Raw genomic sequence first — 22,555 nt, 5'->3', positions numbered from 1 at the left:
CAGTTTCGCATTAGAGTGAATAATTCACAGACCTTCCAGGGCATTCTAATATATAGACCCCCTGGACCAAGAGGTATTTTTACGCAAACATTGATGACGCTCCTGGAGTCATATACTGACTGGCACTCCTGCACGGTCTTAGGAGACTTCAATTATCACCTAGAGCTCAGCAAGAATGCTGAAACTGAGAGACTTTTAGATAATATGGCAGCTTTTATTTTAACTCAGATAATAGTAGGGTCTACTCATACAGCTGGACATACGCTAGATGGGATTTTTACTAATGAAGCAGACATCTCCTTATATAAAGTAGTGGAGCTTCCTTGGACTGATCATAAGGCTATTTATTTTAAGCTTAAAAGTATGAAAAGACAGCCCACAGCACAAGCAAGCTTGACTAAAATACCCATCAGACGATGGGACAAAGTCAAGGAGGGCGCTTTTGAATCAGTTTTAGGTCCTAGCCCTACCAGCCTAAAGGGTGATAACAATATTATCATGCAGCAGTTTAATAACTGGATTTCAGAAGCAGCTGACAAGGTTGCGCCAGTTAAATTAGTAAAGATACAGAAAGGGAAGCTTTCCTCCCCGTGGTATAACACTGAACTTAAAAAATTAAAGATTGTCTGCAGAAAGGCGGAGCGCCTTTGGAGGATTAACTATGATAATGAGAAGAAAATACTTTATAATCTTGCTACCCGTGAATACAAAGAGGCAATTGTGGCGGCTAAAAAAGTTTTTTTCTCAATTAAAATTAAAGAGGCGGGTAACTCCTTCAGAGAATTATTTAAAAAAGTCAACTCCTTGATGAAACCTCAGCAAATTAATACTTTTAAACCTGACTTGATTTTCTGTAATGCTCTCGCAGAACATTTTCAGGAGAAGGTTAAGGGAATTTATGGCAAATTTTCCAAGGCCACACAAGTTCAGAACCCGTTAGGGCCCCTCACTCAACCCTCATGTAGGCTGAACAGCTTTCAGCCGCTGGGTATAGATGAGGTTAAGGGTATTTTGCTTTCCTTGAAATCTGGTGCACCAACTGACCCATGTCCCCCCTCTTTTATGCATCATGCAGCAGACCCGATTTGTAAACATCTTACCTCGATTATGAATCAGGTCATAATAACTGGACAGTATCCTGCCTGTTGGAAACGCGCTGCTATCACTCCCTTATTAAAAAAATCCACTCTGGATCCAGCTAATGTTAATAACTATCGCCCCATAGCTGGTCTCCCATTCGCAGCGAAGGTTCTGGAGAAACATCTGAACAAAGCGCTTACAGCCTATCTAGACTCTAATGGCTTGCTGGACCCGTCCCAACATGGCTTTAGGCCACGTCATTCGACGGAATCAGCACTGGTAAGGGCGGCTGAGGAAATCCGTAGGGCTGTCGACAGTGGAGGAAAGGCCATTTTGGTGCTTCTCGACCTGTCGGCGGCCTTCGATACGGTCAATCATTTGGCTTTGGCACAGCGGTTGAGGGAAATCGGGATAGGAGGAACTGCTCATACCCTTCTGGCATCCTTTCTTAGTGACAGGGAACAGAGGCTGTTTTGGGAGGGTATGACTTCAGATGACTTCTTCCTTCCCTGCGGTGTCCCACAGGGGTCGGCCCTGTCTCCCACTCTGTTTAATGTGTATATGACACCCTTGGCTGACCTCGTCAGGAAACATGGCTTTGTCTTAGTATCTTACGCTGATGACTCTCGACTTGTCATAACCTCCAATAATCAGTGTGGAGATATAGCAGGCAGATTTCATACCTGCCTTTCAGAGATCATGTCCTGGATGGGTCAGAACTATCTCAAGATAAACACGGATAAAACGGAGGTGATGGAGTTTGGGCCGGGTTTGCCCCTGTGGAACTCCTCATGGTGGCCATCCGAGGCGGGTATATGTTCGACTCCAGTAGGAAAAGTCAGAAATTTGGGTCTCCTGTTTGATGATAAACTCAATCTAGGAGCCCAGGTAAATAGTTTGATATCCTTCTGCTACTATCTGCTGAAGACTTTAAGAAAGGTGCTCCCTTTTATACCTCCTGAACTGCAAAAGACTGTGATGGTGGCTCTCTTTCTCTCTAAACTGGACTATGCCAATGCCTTGTTTTTGGGGATTGATAAGTATCAGCTGTTGAAGCTACAGTCGCTGCAGAATGCAGCGGCTAGGCTACTGATGGGACTCAACAGAGGACAACCGACTTCGGCTGCACTTAGATCCCTGCACTGGCTGCCCATCAAACAACGTGTGGAATTTAAGGCGCTTACGTATGTGCACAAGGCAATACATGGTGGTGCTATAGAAGATTTGGGTAATTTCTTTATACCCTACGTCCCTGAACGCAATCTTAGATCTGCCACACAGGGGCATGTTAGGGTCCCTAAAATTAAAAAGGCACGAGGGGGGGGGGGTCGGTCAATAACATATTATGCGGCTAGATTGTGGAATAGTCTCCCTCTAGTCATGAGACTGCAACCTGACCTTCAGGTTTTTAGGTAAGGGCTAAAAACCTGCCTTTTTGATACTATATGAGCATTCTTGATGTCCTCCTCCTTGTTACACCTTAGCGCCAAGACGCCTCGGCATTCGAACGCTCTACAAACCTATAAACATAAACATAAACATGACCCGAGACTGGCACATTTAACAGATGGGCAGGGAAGTATCAAAGACAGTTTCTGCTTTAACTGTTCTTAAATACAGTATAACTATTACTTTATTATCTATGGACTAAGGAAGAACCTTAAAGTAGTGCTATTTTCTCATGGGGGACGATGCGGTCTATTGCTTAAGCTGACGATTCTGAACCCCAATTGGGGAGAACAAGAAATCTGGCAGCTTCACCGGAGAAGCTGTGTGATCCTAGGCAAGTTGTTTTACCCCTTATACCTTAGTTCTCTAAAGGCAGCAAAAGGGGATTTTAAATAGGGAGATTGGCTGTATTCAGACTAGAGACACATAACGCAATTATAGAAAGAACCAATAAGCAGAATTATGTCACATATGTGCATATTTATTCACATTTCAGATTCATTTTACAAACACACACATTTACACAGCGCGTAACGTGCATTATAGTCCATACTTAATGATGGGGTTCTGGTGGCATTACCCCTGAAATAAAAGGTCATAAGCAAGTGTATTTAAGTGCATACATCTTTGAATATCGTAAACACAAATCCGTTCACATTTATCTATACGAACACACGGTCTTTTGCACATGCATGAGTACATTGCCGGCAATGGTGTCTGGTTTGCTCTACATATCAGCTCACCCTCCATGATTAAGAACAAACTCTCAGCTCCTTGATTTGTACACGATCTTGGTGTGATCTCTGTGCCATTCACATGTGGAATACTCTACTGCTCCCAATTTCGGTTCTTTTAAGTACTTTCCAAGGGACGCGTTCACTCGATATTGCCGGAGGATTACATTAAACGCACTGCGTTCAAGGCTAAGGTCGACGCATAGATTGCACGTGTGGAACTTTGAATATAACTCGAGTCGGGGTGCGATACAGGTGGGCTCGGGGTGCTCGTCACCCCCGGCTGTTCCCGTGCCTCGTTCAGAATGGGGCAGAAGAACAGCCAACAGGCTCTATCTGGTACCAGAGTGTGTGGCACACGAAGAATGCCCCTGGTGCCTGTACTCACGCGGAACGTAAGGCCAAGGCAATCTTTCCTCAGATTCGCTTTTATGTGCAGTAATCCCCACTGGCCATGATTCTCGCAGATCTGATCTCTTTATTTCGTGCCGTCCGCTTCTTCCATGGGTCTTCACGCGCATATGTGGTGTTTAAGTGCCACAAACAGTGCGCTACCTCACACAGAACAGAGGCGCCGGGACTGCCGCGAGCGGCGACCACGTGCCTGGCCCCGCATACCCATACAGAGCGGAAATAGCGAGGAATAACTCATGGTTTAACTCCATAACATGGTCGCCGTGACACAAGCCCTCTGATGTTGCCATCACGTCCCCTGCTGGCGCCGCCGGTCTTCCATTGATGCTGCGGGTCTTGGGGCATCCACGAGAGGCAGGGGTGGTCCTGTCGGCCTGCTGCGTTGGCACCACATCTGAGCGGGACAGAGGCACGGATGGCGGAATAGGGCGAAAGAACAAGAAACTAAGAGCAGCGCTAGATTGCTTGCTCGGGCTCCATGTAAAACAAGGGAAAGTGAAAGCGTGCCTTGCGCGAGTTGTAGGCACGCCATGGGCGTGCACATCGGCTGTCTGGGCTCAAGCTCAAAGACACCCTCCTATGGCAGCACGGCCAGCGTGACGGCGGCCGCCTGGGCTGAGAGGTACAACGAGCACCCTGTGAGCTCTGGGGACACACTGCAGGGCATCACGCTGAAGCATGGCAGAACGACAGAAAGGAATGCGGGGAGAGAGTAGCTGTATGGAGAGGGCGTCAGGGGCTGAAATGTTCTGAAGCGATGCCTTAGTCCTGGCGGGGGAAGGAAACGAAGTGTGTAGTCATGGAGGAATATGATGGGGGTTAGGATGGCGCATGGCAGGCTGACACTGGAGGGGGTGCAAGGAGAGCTGCGGATTGTAGATTTAATTACACGCTGGCCACACATGTTCACGTAAGTGTGGCGCGCACAGACAGGAGATGTGCACGTGTATGGTGCCAGCAGGAGTTGTAATAACGCCGCGAGCTGTAGGCGTGCACAGCTCATGTCTTGCAGTACGCGCGTGCACAGGTCCTGTCCCGCTTCCGACTTCAAGTTAGCAGCAATAGATCTCGCCGAGCGAGCAGCGCTTTGCGCTGCGTCGCTAGGCGAGACCTAAAAATGGCACCCTCAGAACCTGAATTCAGAACACTCCTGGACCTGATAAGAATCAGAAGAAGGACTGCCATGCTATCTGAAGAAGGAAGACTGGACCTGCTTACCTTGAACCCATGACCCCAGAAGTGACTACAAGGGTCAGTTGGCAGACCTCCTGTTCAAGCTACAGGGACACAGCAAGCTTTCAGAGGCCTTTCCTGCTTTCCAGGTTGACTAGACCCAACTGGACATGACCTGGACCCCATTGCTGGCCTCTGTGGGAGTGAGTACTCATCCCCAAGCACTGTCCTCAAGGTCCCAGACTCCTGGCTGGGGTCAGAGTGTACTTCTCCCCTGCTCAACTCAAGGTTTTACAGGATCCGATGCAGAGCAGCACAGACCGATGCAGAATCACACATCGCAGCGCCTGATCGGCACCTTGACTGGAGCTGCCGCAAAGCAGCACAGAATGATGCAGTGGCTTGTATCACAACACCGCATAGCTCCTGATGGGCAGCTTCACCGGATTGGAAATAAAGTAATGCTGAACGATGCAGGGCCTCGTATCGCATCGCGGCACCGAACAGCTCCTGATTGGTGGCTTCACTGGATCCAATGCAAAATGACGCAGGAGCTTGCATTGCATCACTGTGCAGCTCCTGATCAGTGGTTTCAACGGACCTGACGCAGAGCAACAGAAAGACTCGTATCACAGTACCACACAGCCCCCTCACCAAGGACAGAAGGTACCACTCACGGAGGCTGGACCTTGTCTCGTACCTGACCCGCCCTCCATTGCTGTCAGCATGAACTTTTGACTTGGCACTGGTCCAGCGTGTCCATATACTCTCACTTTTTGTCTCATGCCTTTTGGTACTATTATCACCTTAAACTTTAAAAACTCATAGCTCTGGTTCTACTGATTGGATTGTTGATGTTTTTGTGTCATTTTATTTATTGAAATAGTGTATTTTTTCTCATTCAGTTTGGACTATTCTTATATTGTGGTTTTGCTTTATTACTGTTGAGTGCTGCATAACTACACATTGCCTTTAAGTTAAGCCTGGCTGCTTTTGTGGTAAGCTACCAGAAGGTTAAGCACAGGTTTATTCATTGACATGTGTGGTTCACCCTGACAAGGATTGTGATTATTATTGGTTGAAGTGGGTTGTCAGCCCCTTCAACCAATAATCCAATTTCTTATTGTGATGAATCAGTACTGTTCCAGTGAAGAGACCAAGGACTGGCTGAGCACTGCTGAGGTTGATTTGTGAAAAAGCTGGTAGCCGTGTTGAACAATGCTAGTTCTGGTTCATGAAAGGCCCTGAGGGCTCATTGTGAAAAGCCCAAAAATGTTGCATTAAATGTATTTCAGTAATAGTGGGAAATGTCAAACAACCCCAATTAAAAGTACTGGAGTCTTGTTGAAAAGAACTCATAATCTAGTTCTTAATATTAAACATACTGAAAAAGCTGGACGGGCCATTCTGGCATTTAACTAATGGGTTACAAGCTTGGGGTCTACATTCAGAGCAGGCTGGACTGCCATGATTCAACCATGGACCCATTTTATTTGCAATCATTTTCAGTACAGGGTTGGTTTGAACATTTTTCCCAGGGCTGATTCTGTTTTCTAGCCTGCCCCTGGTACTGCAGCCTGTGTGATAAGTGCTAGCTAGCAATGGCCCATTAAAAGATGGATTCTCACCAGTAAGTGCTGGTACTGCTTCATGAAGTGCAGCGTAGTCATGATGGAAAGTGCCAGGACCCTTCTCTAGAAAAACAAGAAGTTATGTAATTCGAATTTGTGGAAACAAAATGTGCGGCGACTACAACATACAAAGAGCCTGCCATTTACAGAGGTGTACTCATACACTAATGTTGCAGTGTCATATAAGTGTTTGCTGTGCAATTTTTCTCACACATTATTGCCTACCTCTTTTACCTTGAGGAGAATAGTCCAGTGCGCTTTATTGGTTTATAGTGTGGCTGTGGCGGAATTGCTGCAAAACATCTTTCCTGACACTACTGGAGAATGGCCAAACCACAGACTACGCAACAAGACTATTTCACAATCATAACCACCAAAACACATGCTTTTGTTTATTTTGCTAGGTTTTGCCTTTTCACCTCTGTAGTGGGAAGTTCTTCTCACTCAGAGAGAGCTAGATATTTACTAAAAGCATTCAACAAAAATAAATGAATAACGGCATTCCTTCGTGGAAAAATTGCTGAAAATGTAGTTGAAAACCAAAACCGAGATATTTTGCAAACATAGAAGTAGGACTACAAATTTGCATGGAACGAGGGGCACAGAATGTCCTGTTGGACAGCGCTACGCGGACAGTAGGGCTTTAATGGGAATTAACAGCAACTTTTACACACAGTGGCATCTATATGAAATAAATTCCTTTGTTCTGGGGGTGCTAACTAATTCTGCATTAGAACATGTGACTGCGTGCCTTCCTATGTGTTCAGTCACGCCTTTGAAAACCAGAACAAGTACTAAATAACAGCGAATATCGCATGCGCAATGCGGCGTTCAGCGCGAGACCCCCGTCAAGGGATGCACGCGCGCTCCCCGCAAGGCGCCCCCTTGGCACCTGGGGCTGCCACTAGGGCGGAAGATACAGACTCCTGGCACCAGGACTGGCAAGACGCAGCAAGCAACAGCGACGTGTTAAAACCCGACGCAGCGGCAACAGAAATAACAACAAAAGACACAATTAGAGACTGTCGAGCTCAAATGGGCAGGTTGTCTTCAAGAGCTTACAGAGAAGGCGTGTGCACCAGGGGCAGATTTACTGAAACAGAGTAGCTGACAAGTGTCTGAGAGACAGTAATGGTTTTTGTTATGACTTCCAGGCACATAATACCGAAAACGATTATAGCGCTGCAGTGTGCTAAGATTGAAAACCTGTCTGACCAGGGCTATATCAAAGGCCTGATAGGCCCTAATGCAAGCCAGAATAAGACCCCTGCCCACCACCCAGATACAGACATACCTATAGTTGTCCCCTTAAAGCCTTGGGCCTCAGTACCACTCCACCCAGGGCCCTGCTTGGGTACGGGCGAGCTGGGACCAGGCACGGGGCGCAGTGGGGAGCTGCCTGACTTAATGTCATGCAGTCCTTTCCACTTGGCCTCAATCGTCCTGTTAAATACTTTGTAATCCGCCCTTAAAGTACCTTCACGTAATTGTTACCACCCCATCAACCCCCTGCCCTCCCATCTTTCTCACACATCTGCCATCACACAGCAAGGACCACCGCCCCCATACCAAATACCAGTGTTTCAATGGGCAGACAGTGGGGGCGGAGGAGCATCGCCCCACTGCTTTCAAGCAGTGGGAGACAAGGAGTTGAAACATAAAACGAGAATAACTTTCAGTTATTATCATTTTATGCTGGTGCTTTGCTTGTAGGTGGGGCTGCCCTGGGCAGGGGAGGAGTGGTTTGCCCACTCCTAAGCGCACAATGAATGTTTGGTCGGCCCTCTGGGGCCACCCAAACCAGTCATGGGCACTTTCCCCGTTCTCCATGCAGGTTGCATTACAGTCTGCATGGAAAACATGTCCAGGCCCCCATTCCCTGGTTGAGTGTCGAACCAGGAACATTGCAGCATTGTGATTGGTCAGGGGAGCCTGGGTGCCTACCAATCAGCACGCTGCATTGCAGAATTGTGATTGGTCAGTGGGGCCGGCTGTGCTTCCTGTTCCTTGGGGAGAGCAGGAGCAGAAACGTGGGACCCAGCATAAAGGTAAGTTACTTTTTTTATTTTTTATTATGCACACCTTTGCGCGAACATCCCCCCCCGTGACCTACCCTCGCCAGTGCCCTCACAGCCACCCGCAAGCCATGCCGGCCGCCACTGTGGGCTGGTACTCTCAAGTGCTGAGCACTTCTTCTTTCATTTGAAAGGGAGAGTGCAGGCACTTCTCAGATGGATTGCAATACTTTTATTTGGACACTACCAGGAGAAAACAGGTACGCCATGAGAGTGAGTACCTGGACTTCTATATTTCTACGCCACATGTGTCTGAACAACTCCAGCACTTTCCATCTGAAGTTCCTAAGGGTGGGCAAACTCCTGAAGGCTGGAGCCAACCTAGAGTCAGATGCCTGGCTCTGGCTCAGCTCGAGCTTCTCTTTGGCCCACGAGCCCAAAACAAGTCGAGCTTTCGTGTGGCTTCCGCCTGCCACTCACGCGGTAATGTCATGTGCTAAGCATGCAAAACAAAGTATTAATCTTTTAAGTAAAACAGAAGGACGAGATAGCCATCTAGTGGCTAAAATGCATAATCTGACACTAGGATCCTGGGATCAATCCCGGCTTCCAGGCTTGACCAAATTGTGTGATCATAGACGAATATTTTTTGTCCCCGAGCTTTCTTTTATTCATTGTCACACAAGAGAGCACTTTCAAATATACGAGCTCAGGATCTGCACGATACAAAAACCCTTTGCGGTTGATTTGATAGACTATAATGTTGCACCATTTATAATACGAATCCAGGCCGGATATAGAGTACACATGATAACAAGCTTGGTTTTGTTTTTGAAGAACGGCAGTCATCAGCCGATGGTGGTGATATTAATGTTTCTAAGTTCACGTTGAAAAACTACCATTAATATACGGCTCTCTATGCAGTTGCATAATCTGATGAACTAAGGTGGAACGTCCCTGCATTTAAAAGAAACCGCGTGTTTTGAATACTGAAAAAACGTTAGCCCAGTTTTATAAGATGTTTGATGCCCAATTAATTTGGCAAGCATTACCATGGCTCGGCTCGTGCGCGGGCTCTGAGAGCCATGCCGCCCCTTTGGCTCGGCCCCAACTCTCCCTGTTAATGTTTTGGCTTAGCCCACCTCTAGGCCCTCCCCCTTAACATTAAATCCACCTCTCGATCATTGTGAGGAGCCATACAACGTGTGTGTTACAACATCCCCGGTGAAACCAGACACAACCCTTCAATCGTTTGTTTCAAAAGCTGACCACGAACCATCTGCTTCTGAAACACCCAAAAGTGTCATCATTTCAACAAACGAGAGCAAGTCTAGCATAACACTGCCCTTTCTGCTGCCCTTATATTACATGCTCGTGTTCCTGCATCCTTCTAAGGTGCTCTGCATGCATGCTGTAGGAGGTAAACCTGAAACTAAATATTAAACAAGCGTGCTCGGGACCAAAGAGAACAGCAACATGTGTTGGGGGGGAGGTGCGTCCTTAGCTAGGCTCTCAAGCAGGGCACGTCAGGGGGACACGCAGGTAGACGGCGTCCACCCACTATTTGTACAGGGGAGACGCCGTACCCCCTGGTACGAAGATGGGCCCCAGTGAAGTAAGATGAACTTGTGCCCAGGACACATTCAGCAGAGCCTGCACCGTTGATTGCCTTCCCACCGAGCAACCACGTGTGGGCGGTGGAGCGCTTTTTTTTATTTACCACGCCAGTGATACCACAAACCCCCCCCCCCCCCCCCCCCCCCACCCAAGCTTGGCCCAGGACAAAGGGCAGACTTAAAGACCATCAGCTCACCTGTTGTGGGAGTGCAATCTGGCCTGGTACCTAACGGCGTCCTCCCACTTAGGCGCCAGATCAGAGGAGGAAGAAACAAAGACACAGCTAACAAGCATTTAAGAGAAACTACGATTTGGAAGCACGCCTTTGACTTTGTCCACTCCTCATATAATAGAGCACGCGCTGTAAGAATGTCAGCTGTACGAGTATTTACACGAATTGACATTTAAATTCCCTGTTTCTAAATTTGTATTCTTTTAATAGGTGTCACTTCCCGTGATGTCACGTCCTATGATGTCAGGCGCAGAGATGTCACTTGCATACTGCCCAAATTAGTTAGACTGCCCACTACTTTTTTCAGGACTTGTGACCTGCCCACCAGGGTATGTATTCTATATGGGGCCTGTGCTTTCTTTGCTGTAGCTGGAGCGTGCTGTATGAAGTCGGGATGGGGAGGGTATGTCGGGACATCTGCGATGGTAAAACAACCAGATACTGGTCATCATTCGAAGGCAACTTGCAACATTTTCTGAAGAACAGAACAGAAAATGTACTGATTCTTTCCTATCTTTTATTTGAAACTAGCAGGGACTGTTTGTTTTAGCGCTGTAAACCGAGCTTCAGACACACTGATATTAAGTGTCACTCCTTTGCAGAGCGCCGTCTGCTGCTGGCCTGGGTGCAAGACATCGCGTGGTGGGCGCTACTCTGGCAGGAGAGATATCAAGCGAGGCCTGGAGCCCCAGAGGCTCTTTCCGTCCATCCCTTACTCTCGCCCCAACCCCTCCTGACTGGGTGCATCAGTAAAGGGTGCACCGAAAGGCGTTCCCTCCCTGCGTCCCTCCAGCTCGACCCCTCTCCAGGCAGGGGGCAGCAGAAGAGGAAAGCCGGAGTCGCTTTCCCTCCCTCCAGCACTCCCTCTCGTCCCACCCACCTCCAAGGAGGGTGCACCAGCGGTACATCGGAAGGGGGAAGTTCCCTCCTGCACTCACTCTTCTCCCCACACATGAGGCAGCATGAGAGCAGCCCCAGAGGCGCGTTCCCTCCGGCCCTCACCCACCGCCTAGCACCTGACAGGGGGAGAGGGCTGAGTAGCCTGAGAGGCGCTGTCCCTCAAACACTCACTCTCGTGCCCACCCCCGCCTCAGCACGGGGCAGCAGAGGAGGAGCCCCGGACTGCCCCAGCGGCGCGCTCTCGTCAGCCCCGACTCTCGCCCCCGCGCTCTGTGCCTCAGCACAGGGCAGCAGAGGAGGAGCCCCGGACTGCCCCAGCGGCGCGCTCCCGTCAGCCCCGACTCTCGCCCCCCGCGCTCTGTGCCTCAGCAGGGGGCAGCAGAGGAGCAGCCCCGGACTGCCCCAGCGGCGCGCTCCCGTCAGCCCCGACTCCCGCCCCCGCACTCTGTGCCTCAACGCGGGGCAGCAGAGCAGCAGCCCCGGGCTGCCCCAGCCGCGCGCTCCCGTCAGTCCCGACTCCCGCCCCCGCACTCTGTGGCTCAACACGGGGCAGCAGAGCAGCAGCCCCGGGCTACCCCAGCCGCGCGCTCCCGTCAGTCCCGACTCCCGCCTCCGCCGCACTCTGCTCCTCAATCACCGCGCGGCTGTGGAAAATGTCAGTGCAATTCATGTGAAAACAAAATCTTTTAGGGAGCCAGGTCTGGAGCCCGACCCCGTCCAATAACAAACTAATAACAATAATCATTATATAGGCATTACATTCGCGAAGGGGTTCTGATATGTAATTACCGAAATTAAAGAGGGGGAGTGAAAAATACTGAGGGGTGTCGAGAGGGGGGCTGATAAGTCATTGTGAGCGAGAGTGCGGAGAACTATTAATTACACTACACGAGGCCTTAGTGAAAGTGTTGTGCAAAGGGGAAGAAGCCCTGGCGGAGATCACAGACGGCCCATTGCAAGTGGGGCCTGGTGTATCCAGTCACTGTCGCGTTCTATTTAGAAACAAAATATTAATCTGCGATGCAGAAAACTCCAGTCGGTTCCAGTTGGAGCTTGGAATTGGTCACTGACGTCCATTGGTATTTTTTAACACATGCATTGGCATTACTTCACATGTTTTGCCTGGAAGTAGCGCTGCGCTACAGCCTACAATGAGGCGCTTTAGTTGCAGCGCCGGAATTCTGGAACTGCTTAAAACATCACGTTCGGTTTTTGATAATAAGAGCGCCGGCAGCAGAAACGAAAACATCTCCCCTCAATAAATGAGGCGGGGGAGGGGCATGAGCAGGACTACCTGGATAGGGTACGTGGGTGAGGTCCGGGGCACTAGGAGGCAAGTGTGTAACCCCTGACCGTAGAAAGTGGAAGTGACAGATTTCAGAGAAGCGGGGGAGGGGCCCGTTGCACTTGGGTAGGAGTGTGGTAGGTGGGGAATAGCCATTCAGACGTGTGAGGGGGGTGCAGAGAACGGAGGTAGCGCTTATTTTTGAAGGAGATTCCAAGCGCCTTTGACCCGAGGCAGGACATACTACTAGTCTTTGCCCACTACAGAGACAGTAGGGATGGGAGAGGAGGAGACGCGGTGCTTCTAGTTTTGGAGTGAAGGGGCTCCTTGAAACCAGTGGTCCCGGTGTATGTGGCCTGCACCTGGGGGGGTCGAGGGCCACAGGGCTTGAGGTGCACCGGGCTTGAGGTGCAATTCGGGGCCAGTCCCCCAGGCTGGGTGGAATGCAGCTTCTAGGTTTGGGCTGCAGAGGGCACTTTGAAACTAGTGCACCCGCGCTGTCTGTCATGCATCCCCGGTGTATGCGCATCTCTGGGCAGGAAGCGCACGAGGCCCCTTGAGTCTAGGGGGGAATCTTGCTCGTAGGTTTGGCATGCAGGGGGCACATTGAAATCAGCGTATCCGACAGCGTTGTGTGGCATGAATCCGAGCCTGGGGTATGCATATCTCTGGGCATGGGGGAGGGGTATGGTGGTATGGTGCCCCGGAGTATAGAGGGCATGATGTTCCTCGGTGTAGGATGCAGAGGACACTTCGAACCAGCGGGGGCGTTACCAGTATGGTGGTATGATGCCACTGGAGTCTAGGGGGCATTTGGATAGTAGGTTTGGGCTGCAGAGGGCACTTTGAAGCCAGCGCCCCCGGGTTGTGTGACATGAATCCCAGGGGTATGTGTATCTCTGCGCATGGGGGCGGGGTGCTAAGGGGGGGGGCACGGGGCTCTTTCGGTATGGTGGTATGGTGCCCTGGGAGTGCAGGGGGCATGTTGTTCCTAGGTGTGCGGTGCAGGGGGCACAATGAAACCGGGTTGTGTATATGCATATCTGCGCATATCGGAGGGGTGGGGGGAGGGGCACTGAGCAATTCCAGTATGGTGGTATGTTGCCCCTGGAGTGTGGGGAGCATCTTGCTCGTAGGCTTAAGATGCAGAGGGGACATTGAAACCAGCGCACCCGGGTTGTGTGGGATGAATCCCCGGGGCATGTCAATCTCTGCTAATGGGGGGTGGGGCACGGAGCGCATTCAGTATGTGGTATTGTGCCGGGGGAGTGTACAGGGCATGCTGTTCGTAGGTGTGGGATGCACAGGGCACTTTGAACCAATGTGCCATGAAACATTGGGGTACGTATGCGTATCTCTGCACAGGGCGCGTAAGGGAATGTTGCTTCTAGGTGTGGGGTGCTGAGAGGTCTTTGAACCAGCGCTTCCGGAGTATGTGGCATGAAACCCCAGGGTGCGTATGCGCATCTCTGGGCAGAGAGCGCACGGGGCCCATCTCTGCGCAGGGAGCGCACGGGCACTTCCTGTCTGGTGCGCAGGGCGCGTAGAGGAATGCTACTACTAGGATTCGGGGGCAGAGGAGTCTTTGAACCAGCGCTTACGGACTGTGTGGCATGAAAATCCAGGGTACAGATGCGCATCTCTGGGCAGGGAGCACACGGCACACTGTGCAGTGCGCCGTGCGCGTACGGGAAAGCTGCTTCTAGTTTAGGGATGCAGAGGGCACTCTGAACCAGCGCTCCCAGATTGTGTGGCATGAATCCTACGTAGGAGGAGCCCCTTGCGCTCCCAATTTGCTGCCCATGGGGTGCAGGGTCAAGGTGCGCCAAGGGTTGGGATGCACATTCCACTTTCAAACAGTGCACCCGAGGCAAGAACCACCAGGAGAAGCGATGCTGCCACCAACTCTATGGGTAGATGGGATGGAGAGGCATCCGGCCTAGCTACCGCAAGGAGGCGGGTCCTGACACTGTGTGTGGGACTTAGGGGGCACTTGACAGGGAGCCCAGAGGAGGAAAGCGCAGAAGGCGCGGTGATGCAGAATGGAACGCGTCGTGCCAGTGCTGACAACCTAACATATCACCGGAGGTAGAGCAGGTGACGTGTTCCTGATACTTATGGAAAGCAGGTGGCACTTTAAAAAAGTAGAAGAGGCGCGCAGCTGAGCGGGTTGTAGGACATGAAAGGCCGGCGCCTTGGTCAGAAAGGTGTTGTGCTGCCCCGAGGAGTTTTAAGAGCTGTGTCCCGAACGATGGGGGCGGGGCATGCTGCTTCTTGGAATGAAGCGCAAGTGGCACTTGAGATGCGCGCGCCTGGCGTTGGGCCCGCTACCGGGTCCGGGAACCGAGATGCCGGAAGCACAGTGGGGCATCTGCAACACACTGTGCAGGGCGCATGCTGCACTGACTGTTGGCCTGGATATAGGGTGTGAGGGGCGCCTTGAGACGTGTGCAGGTGAGGCGCATACGGTGTCTGGGTGTGGGATGCAGGGTCACTGTAAGACAGCTGTCGTGTCCTTTTGGAACGAGAGGGAATGTATGGCACGAGCCGCTCGGAGACAGGTGTGCCCTGTGGTGGTGGATTAGGGCATGTGCATCACTATTGGTGAAGAAGGGAGAATACTGCCCCTTGGTATGAGATGCGAGTGGTACTTTGAAATAGTTGAGCCCTGTGGTGGGGAAATGAACAGAATATGCTCACTTTGAGATACGTGTCCTGTGACATACCATGATACTCTACCCACGGGGCACTTAGACTCTTCTTGTGGGACTCAGGGAGGCACCCTCCACCCCACGCGTGGCACCACGTGTGCCATGGGTCGTGGTGTACGAACATAAAACCCTCCCCCCCCCCCCCCCCACACCCTCTCCGCCACTGTTTGCACTATGAAATATATCAATAATCAGGGTCCGGTGAGCCCCTCAGACCTCTATGTCTCGGTGTCACTGCACCTGCTGCACCAAATGAAGCTGCGCACCGGGGCACTATTACTGTTCGAACCCTGGGTACGGGGTCCAGGGGGAACTTAAGAGACAGGTCTCCCCTGCACTAGCAAGGCGTGCTGTCACTGGGCACGGGGGCGCGCAGGATGTTTTGAGACAGGTGCCCGCCGGGACGCACGGGCCGCCACTTACTTTCAGGCGAGTAGTGCGGCACCATGTCAATCTTATACACCTCCTTGGCGTAGTAGTCGTCTTCGGTGCGCTCCCTCTCGCAGGCCGCCCTCTGCTGGGCCTTCTCCTGCAGCAGGTCCCGGGTGCTGTTGTAGATGGCAATCACATCCGGGGGCACCTCCTCGGGCTGCGGGTACTCCTCCGGGGGGCTGCTCAGCCTCAGCTTGCTTAGGATCTGGCCGCGGATGGCTTCGATGCGCTTCTTCAGGAACTGGTCCATGTCCAGCGTGCTGCAGGTAGACAGGCTCAGCGCCACCGTGGCCACGTCCAGGGACAGGCACACCAGGAGCAGGCAGCTCTGCATGCTTCTCGACGCACACGAGAAGCAGGCACACTCAGGAAAAGATTGATAAATCCCACACAGGTACGAGCGCGCACGTGATGACCAAACAATTAAGAGAGGAATAAAAAACTTGCGAGGCAGCGTGACGACTCCATTGAACAATATCCAAACTCAGTAAAAAAAAAAAAGAATCAAAAATGTGATTTATTATATCGGGGGAGGTAACAAGTTCAGCTTACACCACGGATAAAATCTCGAATATGCCTTAAGAAAAGAGTCCTTTTGCCAAAAATCAAAGTTGTATTCGTTGGACCTAGGTGCGGAATTCCTTGGTGCACAGTGGAACAAAAACCAGAAGCCGGGGTTTAAAGTTGGTGGCTAGCGCTCGCATGAAGATGCGCCCTCCAAGAAGTGTCGGAGCTCTCAGGCAAGATGAAGCCTCCCGAGCAGAAGGGCAGTCCGCAGGCACTGGAGCAGAGGCTGCTACACGTGTGTGCATGGGAAGGGGGGCGATGCTGGTGCTGGACGGCCGGGCGGGCAGGCAGGCGGGGCGTGCGGGGGAGGAGGAGGTCTGCCCACAGCGTGGGATCCGTTGCAGCCACCCCCTGTGTCCAGCAGGCGGCAGCCGCGCTCCCTCCTCCCTGCCCACATGCACCGCAGCCCGGCCGGCGGCAGCCCTCTCTGTCCCAGCGCCTCTCCGCTCCCCCGGGCGGCTCTCTCCAGCTCACGGCCGCCCCGGAGCTCCCCCGCAGCCTGCTCTCTTGCCGAGCTCCCCTGGACTCTTTCCCTGCCCCAATGTTTAAGCTGCCCGAGGCTGGAGCGGTTCAGTGTAAAGTACCCTCAGCTGTTTGCTTGGCTCCTGGTTCACGTGGGTTTGAGTGTTTTGTGAACCTCTGGACATTCCTCCGGAGTGCAGCCTCCGCCTCTCACCTCACACTCTTCAATCCTTTTCCGTCTCTCTTTCGATTCCACACTGCCTCTCCTCCACCCACTCTCTTCCTTCTGTTTTACACCTCCTTTTCTCTATTTCTCTTTCTCAATACTTTTTCCTTTTCATCTCCCTGCGTTCTCACCCCTCAACATCTTCCCATGTTCTCTCTCGCTCCCTTCCCCTTCCTAGGGCTATCTCTTTCTATAATCCTCCTTCTATCGACTTCCTCCCCTCTGTCCCATACTCATGCCCTTTATCTTCTCCCTCCCGCTCTCCATATTTTCTCTCAGGTCATTATTTTCAATTTCTATTCCTTCCTAGGTTTACACCTCCTTTCTTTTACTCCTTCTCTGCCTCCCAACCTCTTCCACTCCTTGTTTTCATCTGCTCTCTCTGAGTCTGTCTACCTGTACCTTCAGTCCCATGATACCTGTGCAACTATCAGCCGATTACACCCTGGCTCTGTGGACACTTTCAGGGCACAGGGAGAAGTATCCCTCAAAACATACCTCACCAATGAAATGACCTAATATCCACCTAGAAAGAGGCTTGAGGGAGTACCGGTACTAGAGGAACAGCAGCGTTGCTTTGCTAAGCACTGGGCAGGACTGCCCCATGTCTGAGGCCCAGACGAGGCGATGCTAAGATAAGCCAATACAAGTGGTGCCAGCAGCGGGCCCGTCAGAGGCCGGGCGCTGCGCCGGCGAACAGGGAGATAGACCTCCGGGCCATGGGTGCCGGCTGGCGTTTGTGAGACCTATGCAGATCTCAGGCGTGTGCAGGACCGGCTTTTGTCATGGGCGAGCTGGGCCCAGGCCCAGGGCGCCAGTCTTCAGAGGGGTGAAAAGAACTCCCGAGGTCTTGCAAACAGTAAAGCCCCTCTGCCTTCGCTGCAGTGGTTTGGTTTAAAGTGTATCCAATCGTTTTTAACATGCTGCGGGCGCTGTTTTTATCACCCTTTTAAGCCCCTGACCTTGCCCTCCCATCTACCGCTCACAACCAGCCACCACACACAACACCCCTCCTCTCCAAACAACTTGGAAGCAGGCTGACATAGCTAAGTTGATTCAAGTGAGCTGGGGGAGGTGCGTAGATGTGTGTTCAGAGGCAAGTCCCTGCTTCGATGCAGCCAGCCAGGGACTGACCTATAAAAAGGAACTGCTGTCTTATTTTATTCTCCAGCAGTAGAAGGGTGGCACATTTATTTCCGCCCAGGGCACTACTGGAGCAAAGGCTGTGTTGTGACTTCAGAGCTATACCTGCATCTTCCGCAAACAACATACTTGAGAGAGCTTTGTGATGCTCTTTCTGAGTGGCTCCGAAAACCATAAGTCATCACTATAGTTAAATGCATTCACTACAGCTGTATGATACATTTAATGCCTTGGAAAAGTTCAGCAGCAGAGGATAAACCAAAAGTCAATCGCTTATAGCGAAACAGACCAATATGCGAAGAAAAGGTTGTAATGTACCTGGATTTTTCTTTAAGTTCCAATTGTTTAAATCCTTTATTTAAGACGAGAGAAGAACATCGCACTATTCAATTGAGTAATCAGATCAGCAATGTGCAGACCTGAATGTCTCTTTCGCTCAATCACCTTGTTGGCCTGACGCATGTCAACACATATGCGTATAGCTCCTTCACTGTTTCTTTTAGGCACTACTACAATGGGAAAAGCCCATGGTGTTGGACCATTGGAGCATTCAATGATGACGTGTTTAAGCAACATCTTATGATCCTTTTTAACAGCTTCTTGCAAGTGAAATGCAATTTGTCTGTGTCTTTGAGCAACAACGCACAGATCCTAATTTATATGTACCTTTACTTTCATTGTTTTGAGTTTTCCTAACCCATAAAATAATGAAGGAAATTGACTTTCAAGTACATGATGAGCATTCGTATTGTAGTTCACTGATATCAGTCCATAGCAGCAGTGTTGAAACTGAGCAAACAGGCACGTGAAGTCTTCCTTGAAGTACATGAATAGGCGCTTGTGCCACTGTTTTTTTAATTTTCGTGGCTACAAACAAACCTTGACCTTTTTTTAAAGGGTGTTGAGGAAGCCCATGTGTATACTTTTTTAACTTCCTAAGTTGTGATAACAGAGACAATTCTTGATAGTTCAGGCATGAGATTTATCGACGCACCGTTGTCAATTATGAATGGTATCGAACACCTATTTATCTTTAGGGTAATTTTCAGACGTTTGAATGTCTTTCGTGCTTTTTTATGTAGATTTTTATTCACCTTTGAATTTTTCCTAACGTTTGACTAGTCCCACACGTGCATGAATTTTTTAAGTAAACATTGACAGTGCACAATTGTCATTGTCACATTTACTTGAAATTGATACAGAGGAACTCTTTGTTGATGATTTCGATGAGGATTGACATTGTTTGGTGTTGATTTGCCTCAGTTGGTGTGACAGGTTAGCCTTGTGAGAGCATGTCGAACGTCGCTGAGATAGCGTTTGGTTGGCCATTTTGTCTTCACGCTGTGACGCACTAACCTTTCACTTTGCCTTACAAGTCATCACAAAATAAATGGTTTGGTATACCACAGATGATGCACACCTGTCCAATGGTGGGGCATTTATCTACATGTGGAAATGACAGTCCACATCCGTAACAAATTCTTTTTCTGTGAAGACATCACTTTGTGTACCCTGGCCTTGCACGTTGGCTTACTTTTCAAGCTCATAACTGACACACTTTTGGTGCCTCCAGCATCCATGGCAGTCACATGATGATCAGCACGCTCTTCAGCATGAGCAATCTTGAGGACTTGTTCTAAGCTCAGAGTTTCCTTCAGTATTCATCATCAAAAGATATCAGACAGACCTCCCTAGATAACTCTGAGGCCGGTATCTTCCTCATCATTAAATTTATTGAATTCACAGTGCTTCACCATAACATCCAGTCTCTCCACAAATTCATTAATGGTTTCACCCTGTTCTGTGACATTCTTGACTGAATGTGTATCTATCATAATCTACATTTGCCACTGGATTAAACTTGAGATTCAAGGCTGTTACATCACATCACCTTCTTCTGCTATCTTTTTTAGGACTTCTTTCACTCCTTCACCAGCTATGTTCCTCTGATACTTTATAATCATTTCATCGTCTTTTTCATGTATTGCATCTATGAAATCTTCAAAAGATTCTCTCCATGCAGTCCATCCATTGCTAATATTGTTTTTTTTTGCAGTCTCAAATGTTGATGGCGGAATGGGCGTGGCTAACAGCCGACCGAAAGGGCCGCCGCCTGAAGCCGCTCCAAACCCCCACAATCATCTCCGACGATCCGAGCACTTATCCGGTCATCTCCCCCACATGGATGCGATGATAAAGGTGTCAGAAGGACCCGGGCACAAGCTAGTCGGCCCGTGAGGTGCAAAGAACGACTATATTGACAGTAACGTCGTAATTAGTGACTGTGGCCTGTCAGTAGGAGAGAAGCTGGGACTTCACGTGAACCAGCAGCCCGCAGCCATGGATATACCACCTCCCGATCTCCACGTCCTGTACGGCAGCGCACGGCGGGACGTGCAGCTCACTGTAACGTAGGACGAGAGGAGGGTGAGTCTGCCTGTTCGCGGCGACGATCTTCACTTGCACACAGGCGACTCTCAACCTCCACAGTGCGCAAAGGAATTGACTTAAGCGAGACACGCTGACACTAAGTGCAGATCCTAGGCTTTGCTTTGTGGACGGCTGCCCTGAGATAGAGTGATCCGAGTGGCGTGGCAAGACCCATTTCAACAGGGGCTTGCTGCGCTCCTGGTCCCGTTTGGATTCTCTCTCCCCCTCCCCCACCGTGATTGGAGTTTCCCAGGACTGCACCGTGTTCACCGCAGGTTGCCCCCCTCCGCACAGCGCTGAAGCGCTATCTATTATATGCACCTCTGGAATATTTTTGCAGCATTAAACACCAGCAATTAACACACAGCAGTGGGGGTGCGCAGAACAGTGCAGCAATACTCAACTGTTGCCCATAATAGAGTACCTTGGTCTGGGTAACAGAATTGAATCCACCATCAGGACCCTCAAGAGAAGACACATCCTGCAGGAAAGTTGCCCACCACTAAAGAAAGCGCGACACCGGTCTCCTCAAAGGGGCGCACTTCCCAAAGGTCCCAGCTGTGCCACCACTGCGATTTCCAGCCTGGAGCGCACACAAGACAACAACTATATCCTGTGGTAGGAAACCTGGAAGGCCGCGGGTGACAGTGCATTACCCAGACAGGCAACGGTGAGTACTACCACTCCAGTTTTTGTCGCTGCGTGACACGACCCGAAACACACAGCGATGGGTGGGGGAGAGGGGTCAAGGTCAGCGCACTGCCACCAGGTCAAATTAGATAAATACACATGCACCAAAACCCAGCAGGAAACAATGAACCAACCGACTGCGCAAGCGCCAGATGAGGCCTCATTGGAAGGGTCAGAGTTCACATTGCAGGATATACTCTCTACCTTGAACAAAGTACATACAGCCCTTGACTCTCGGATTGGCACACTATCGGTAGAACTTTCGCTGATCAGGGCTGACTTTAAAAACATGAGCGGACAAGTTACAGAAGTGGAAACTGCAACAGGGACTCTACGCGACCATACCACTGAACTCAAACGACAAGTGCGCCAGCTCTAAACTCAAAGTAAAATGATGGCTGCTAAACTGGAGGATTTTGAAGGCCGCTCGCGAAGAAACACAGTACAAAAGGGGGTGGTGATGGACGGAGCATCAGAACCAATCAAACACTCACACCCAGTCAACAGATCCGGGTTTGATCCATCACCGTTCTTTAGCCCACTCTGCCACCCCAGTTCAGACATGGCCATATGCAAATCAGTCTGACCCTGTGCCTCATGGGAACAGTCCAGCCCGAACTGCCAAGCCATGCCTTCCCTGGACCGGAAACAAGTTTCCTAGGACCGGTTTCTGGCATTTCAGCCGTCTTCAGCCAGGCTTGCTTGAATCCAGTGGCAAAGTGAGCAAGGGACTCACGTCTGAGCATACCCTACCAACTTATGGCGAACAAAGCAGTACCAAAGGGGGTGGTGATGGATGGAGCATCAGAACCAATCAAACACTCACACCCAGTCAACAGATCCCGGTTTGATCTATCACCGTTCTTTAGCCCACTCTGCCACCCCAGTTCAGACATGGCCATGTGCAAATCAGTCTTACCCTGTGCCTCATGGGAGCAGTCCAGCCCGAACAGCCAAGCCATGCCTTCCCTGGACCGGAAACAAGCTTCCTAGGACCGGTTTCTGGCATTTCAGCCGTCTTCAGCCAGGCTTGCTTGAATCCAGTGGCAAAGTGAGCAAGGGACTCACGTCTGAGCATACCCTGCCAACTTATGGCGAACAAAGCACAAACCAAAGGAAATGATGGACGGAGTGTTGAACATTGCAAGCACTCACCCCCAGTCAACTGATCTGGGTTTAATCCATCACCGTTCTTTAGCCCACTCTGCCACCCCAGTTCAGACATGGCCATGTGCTAATCAGTCTGGCCATGTGCTAATCAGTCTGACCCTGTGCCTCATGGGAACAGTCCAGCCCGAACTGCCAAGCCATGCCTTCCCTGGACCGGAAACAAGCTTCCTAGGACCGGTTTCTGGCATTTCAGC

General features: G+C 50.6%; 1 protein-coding gene and 1 long non-coding RNA gene across 2 annotated transcripts in view; one reads left to right on the top strand and one right to left on the bottom strand.

The window, feature by feature from the left end:
- The window catches only part of TGFB2 (transforming growth factor beta 2), a 363,618-nt gene extending 347,089 nt beyond the window's left edge, over positions 1–16,529 (bottom strand). The window contains exon 1 of the mRNA XM_085612937.1: positions 15,665–16,529. Coding sequence (XP_085469063.1) covers positions 15,665–16,007 — 343 coding nt within the window. The 5' untranslated portion in view covers positions 16,008–16,529. The remainder of the gene's footprint in view (positions 1–15,664) is intronic.
- The window catches only part of LOC146821864 (uncharacterized), a 28,109-nt gene continuing 20,092 nt past the window's right edge, over positions 14,539–22,555 (top strand). Inside the window, exons 1-2 of the long non-coding RNA XR_014963204.1 lie at positions 14,539–14,627; positions 20,128–21,171. This is a non-coding gene — a long non-coding RNA (uncharacterized LOC146821864). The remainder of the gene's footprint in view (positions 14,628–20,127; positions 21,172–22,555) is intronic.

This window comes from Triturus cristatus, chromosome 6 (genome assembly GCF_964204655.1).
Source record: "Triturus cristatus chromosome 6, aTriCri1.1, whole genome shotgun sequence".
NCBI lineage: Eukaryota > Metazoa > Chordata > Amphibia > Caudata > Salamandridae > Triturus > Triturus cristatus.
Note: the sequence above shows the minus strand (reverse complement) of the source record. Positions and strands in the feature narration are given on the sequence as shown.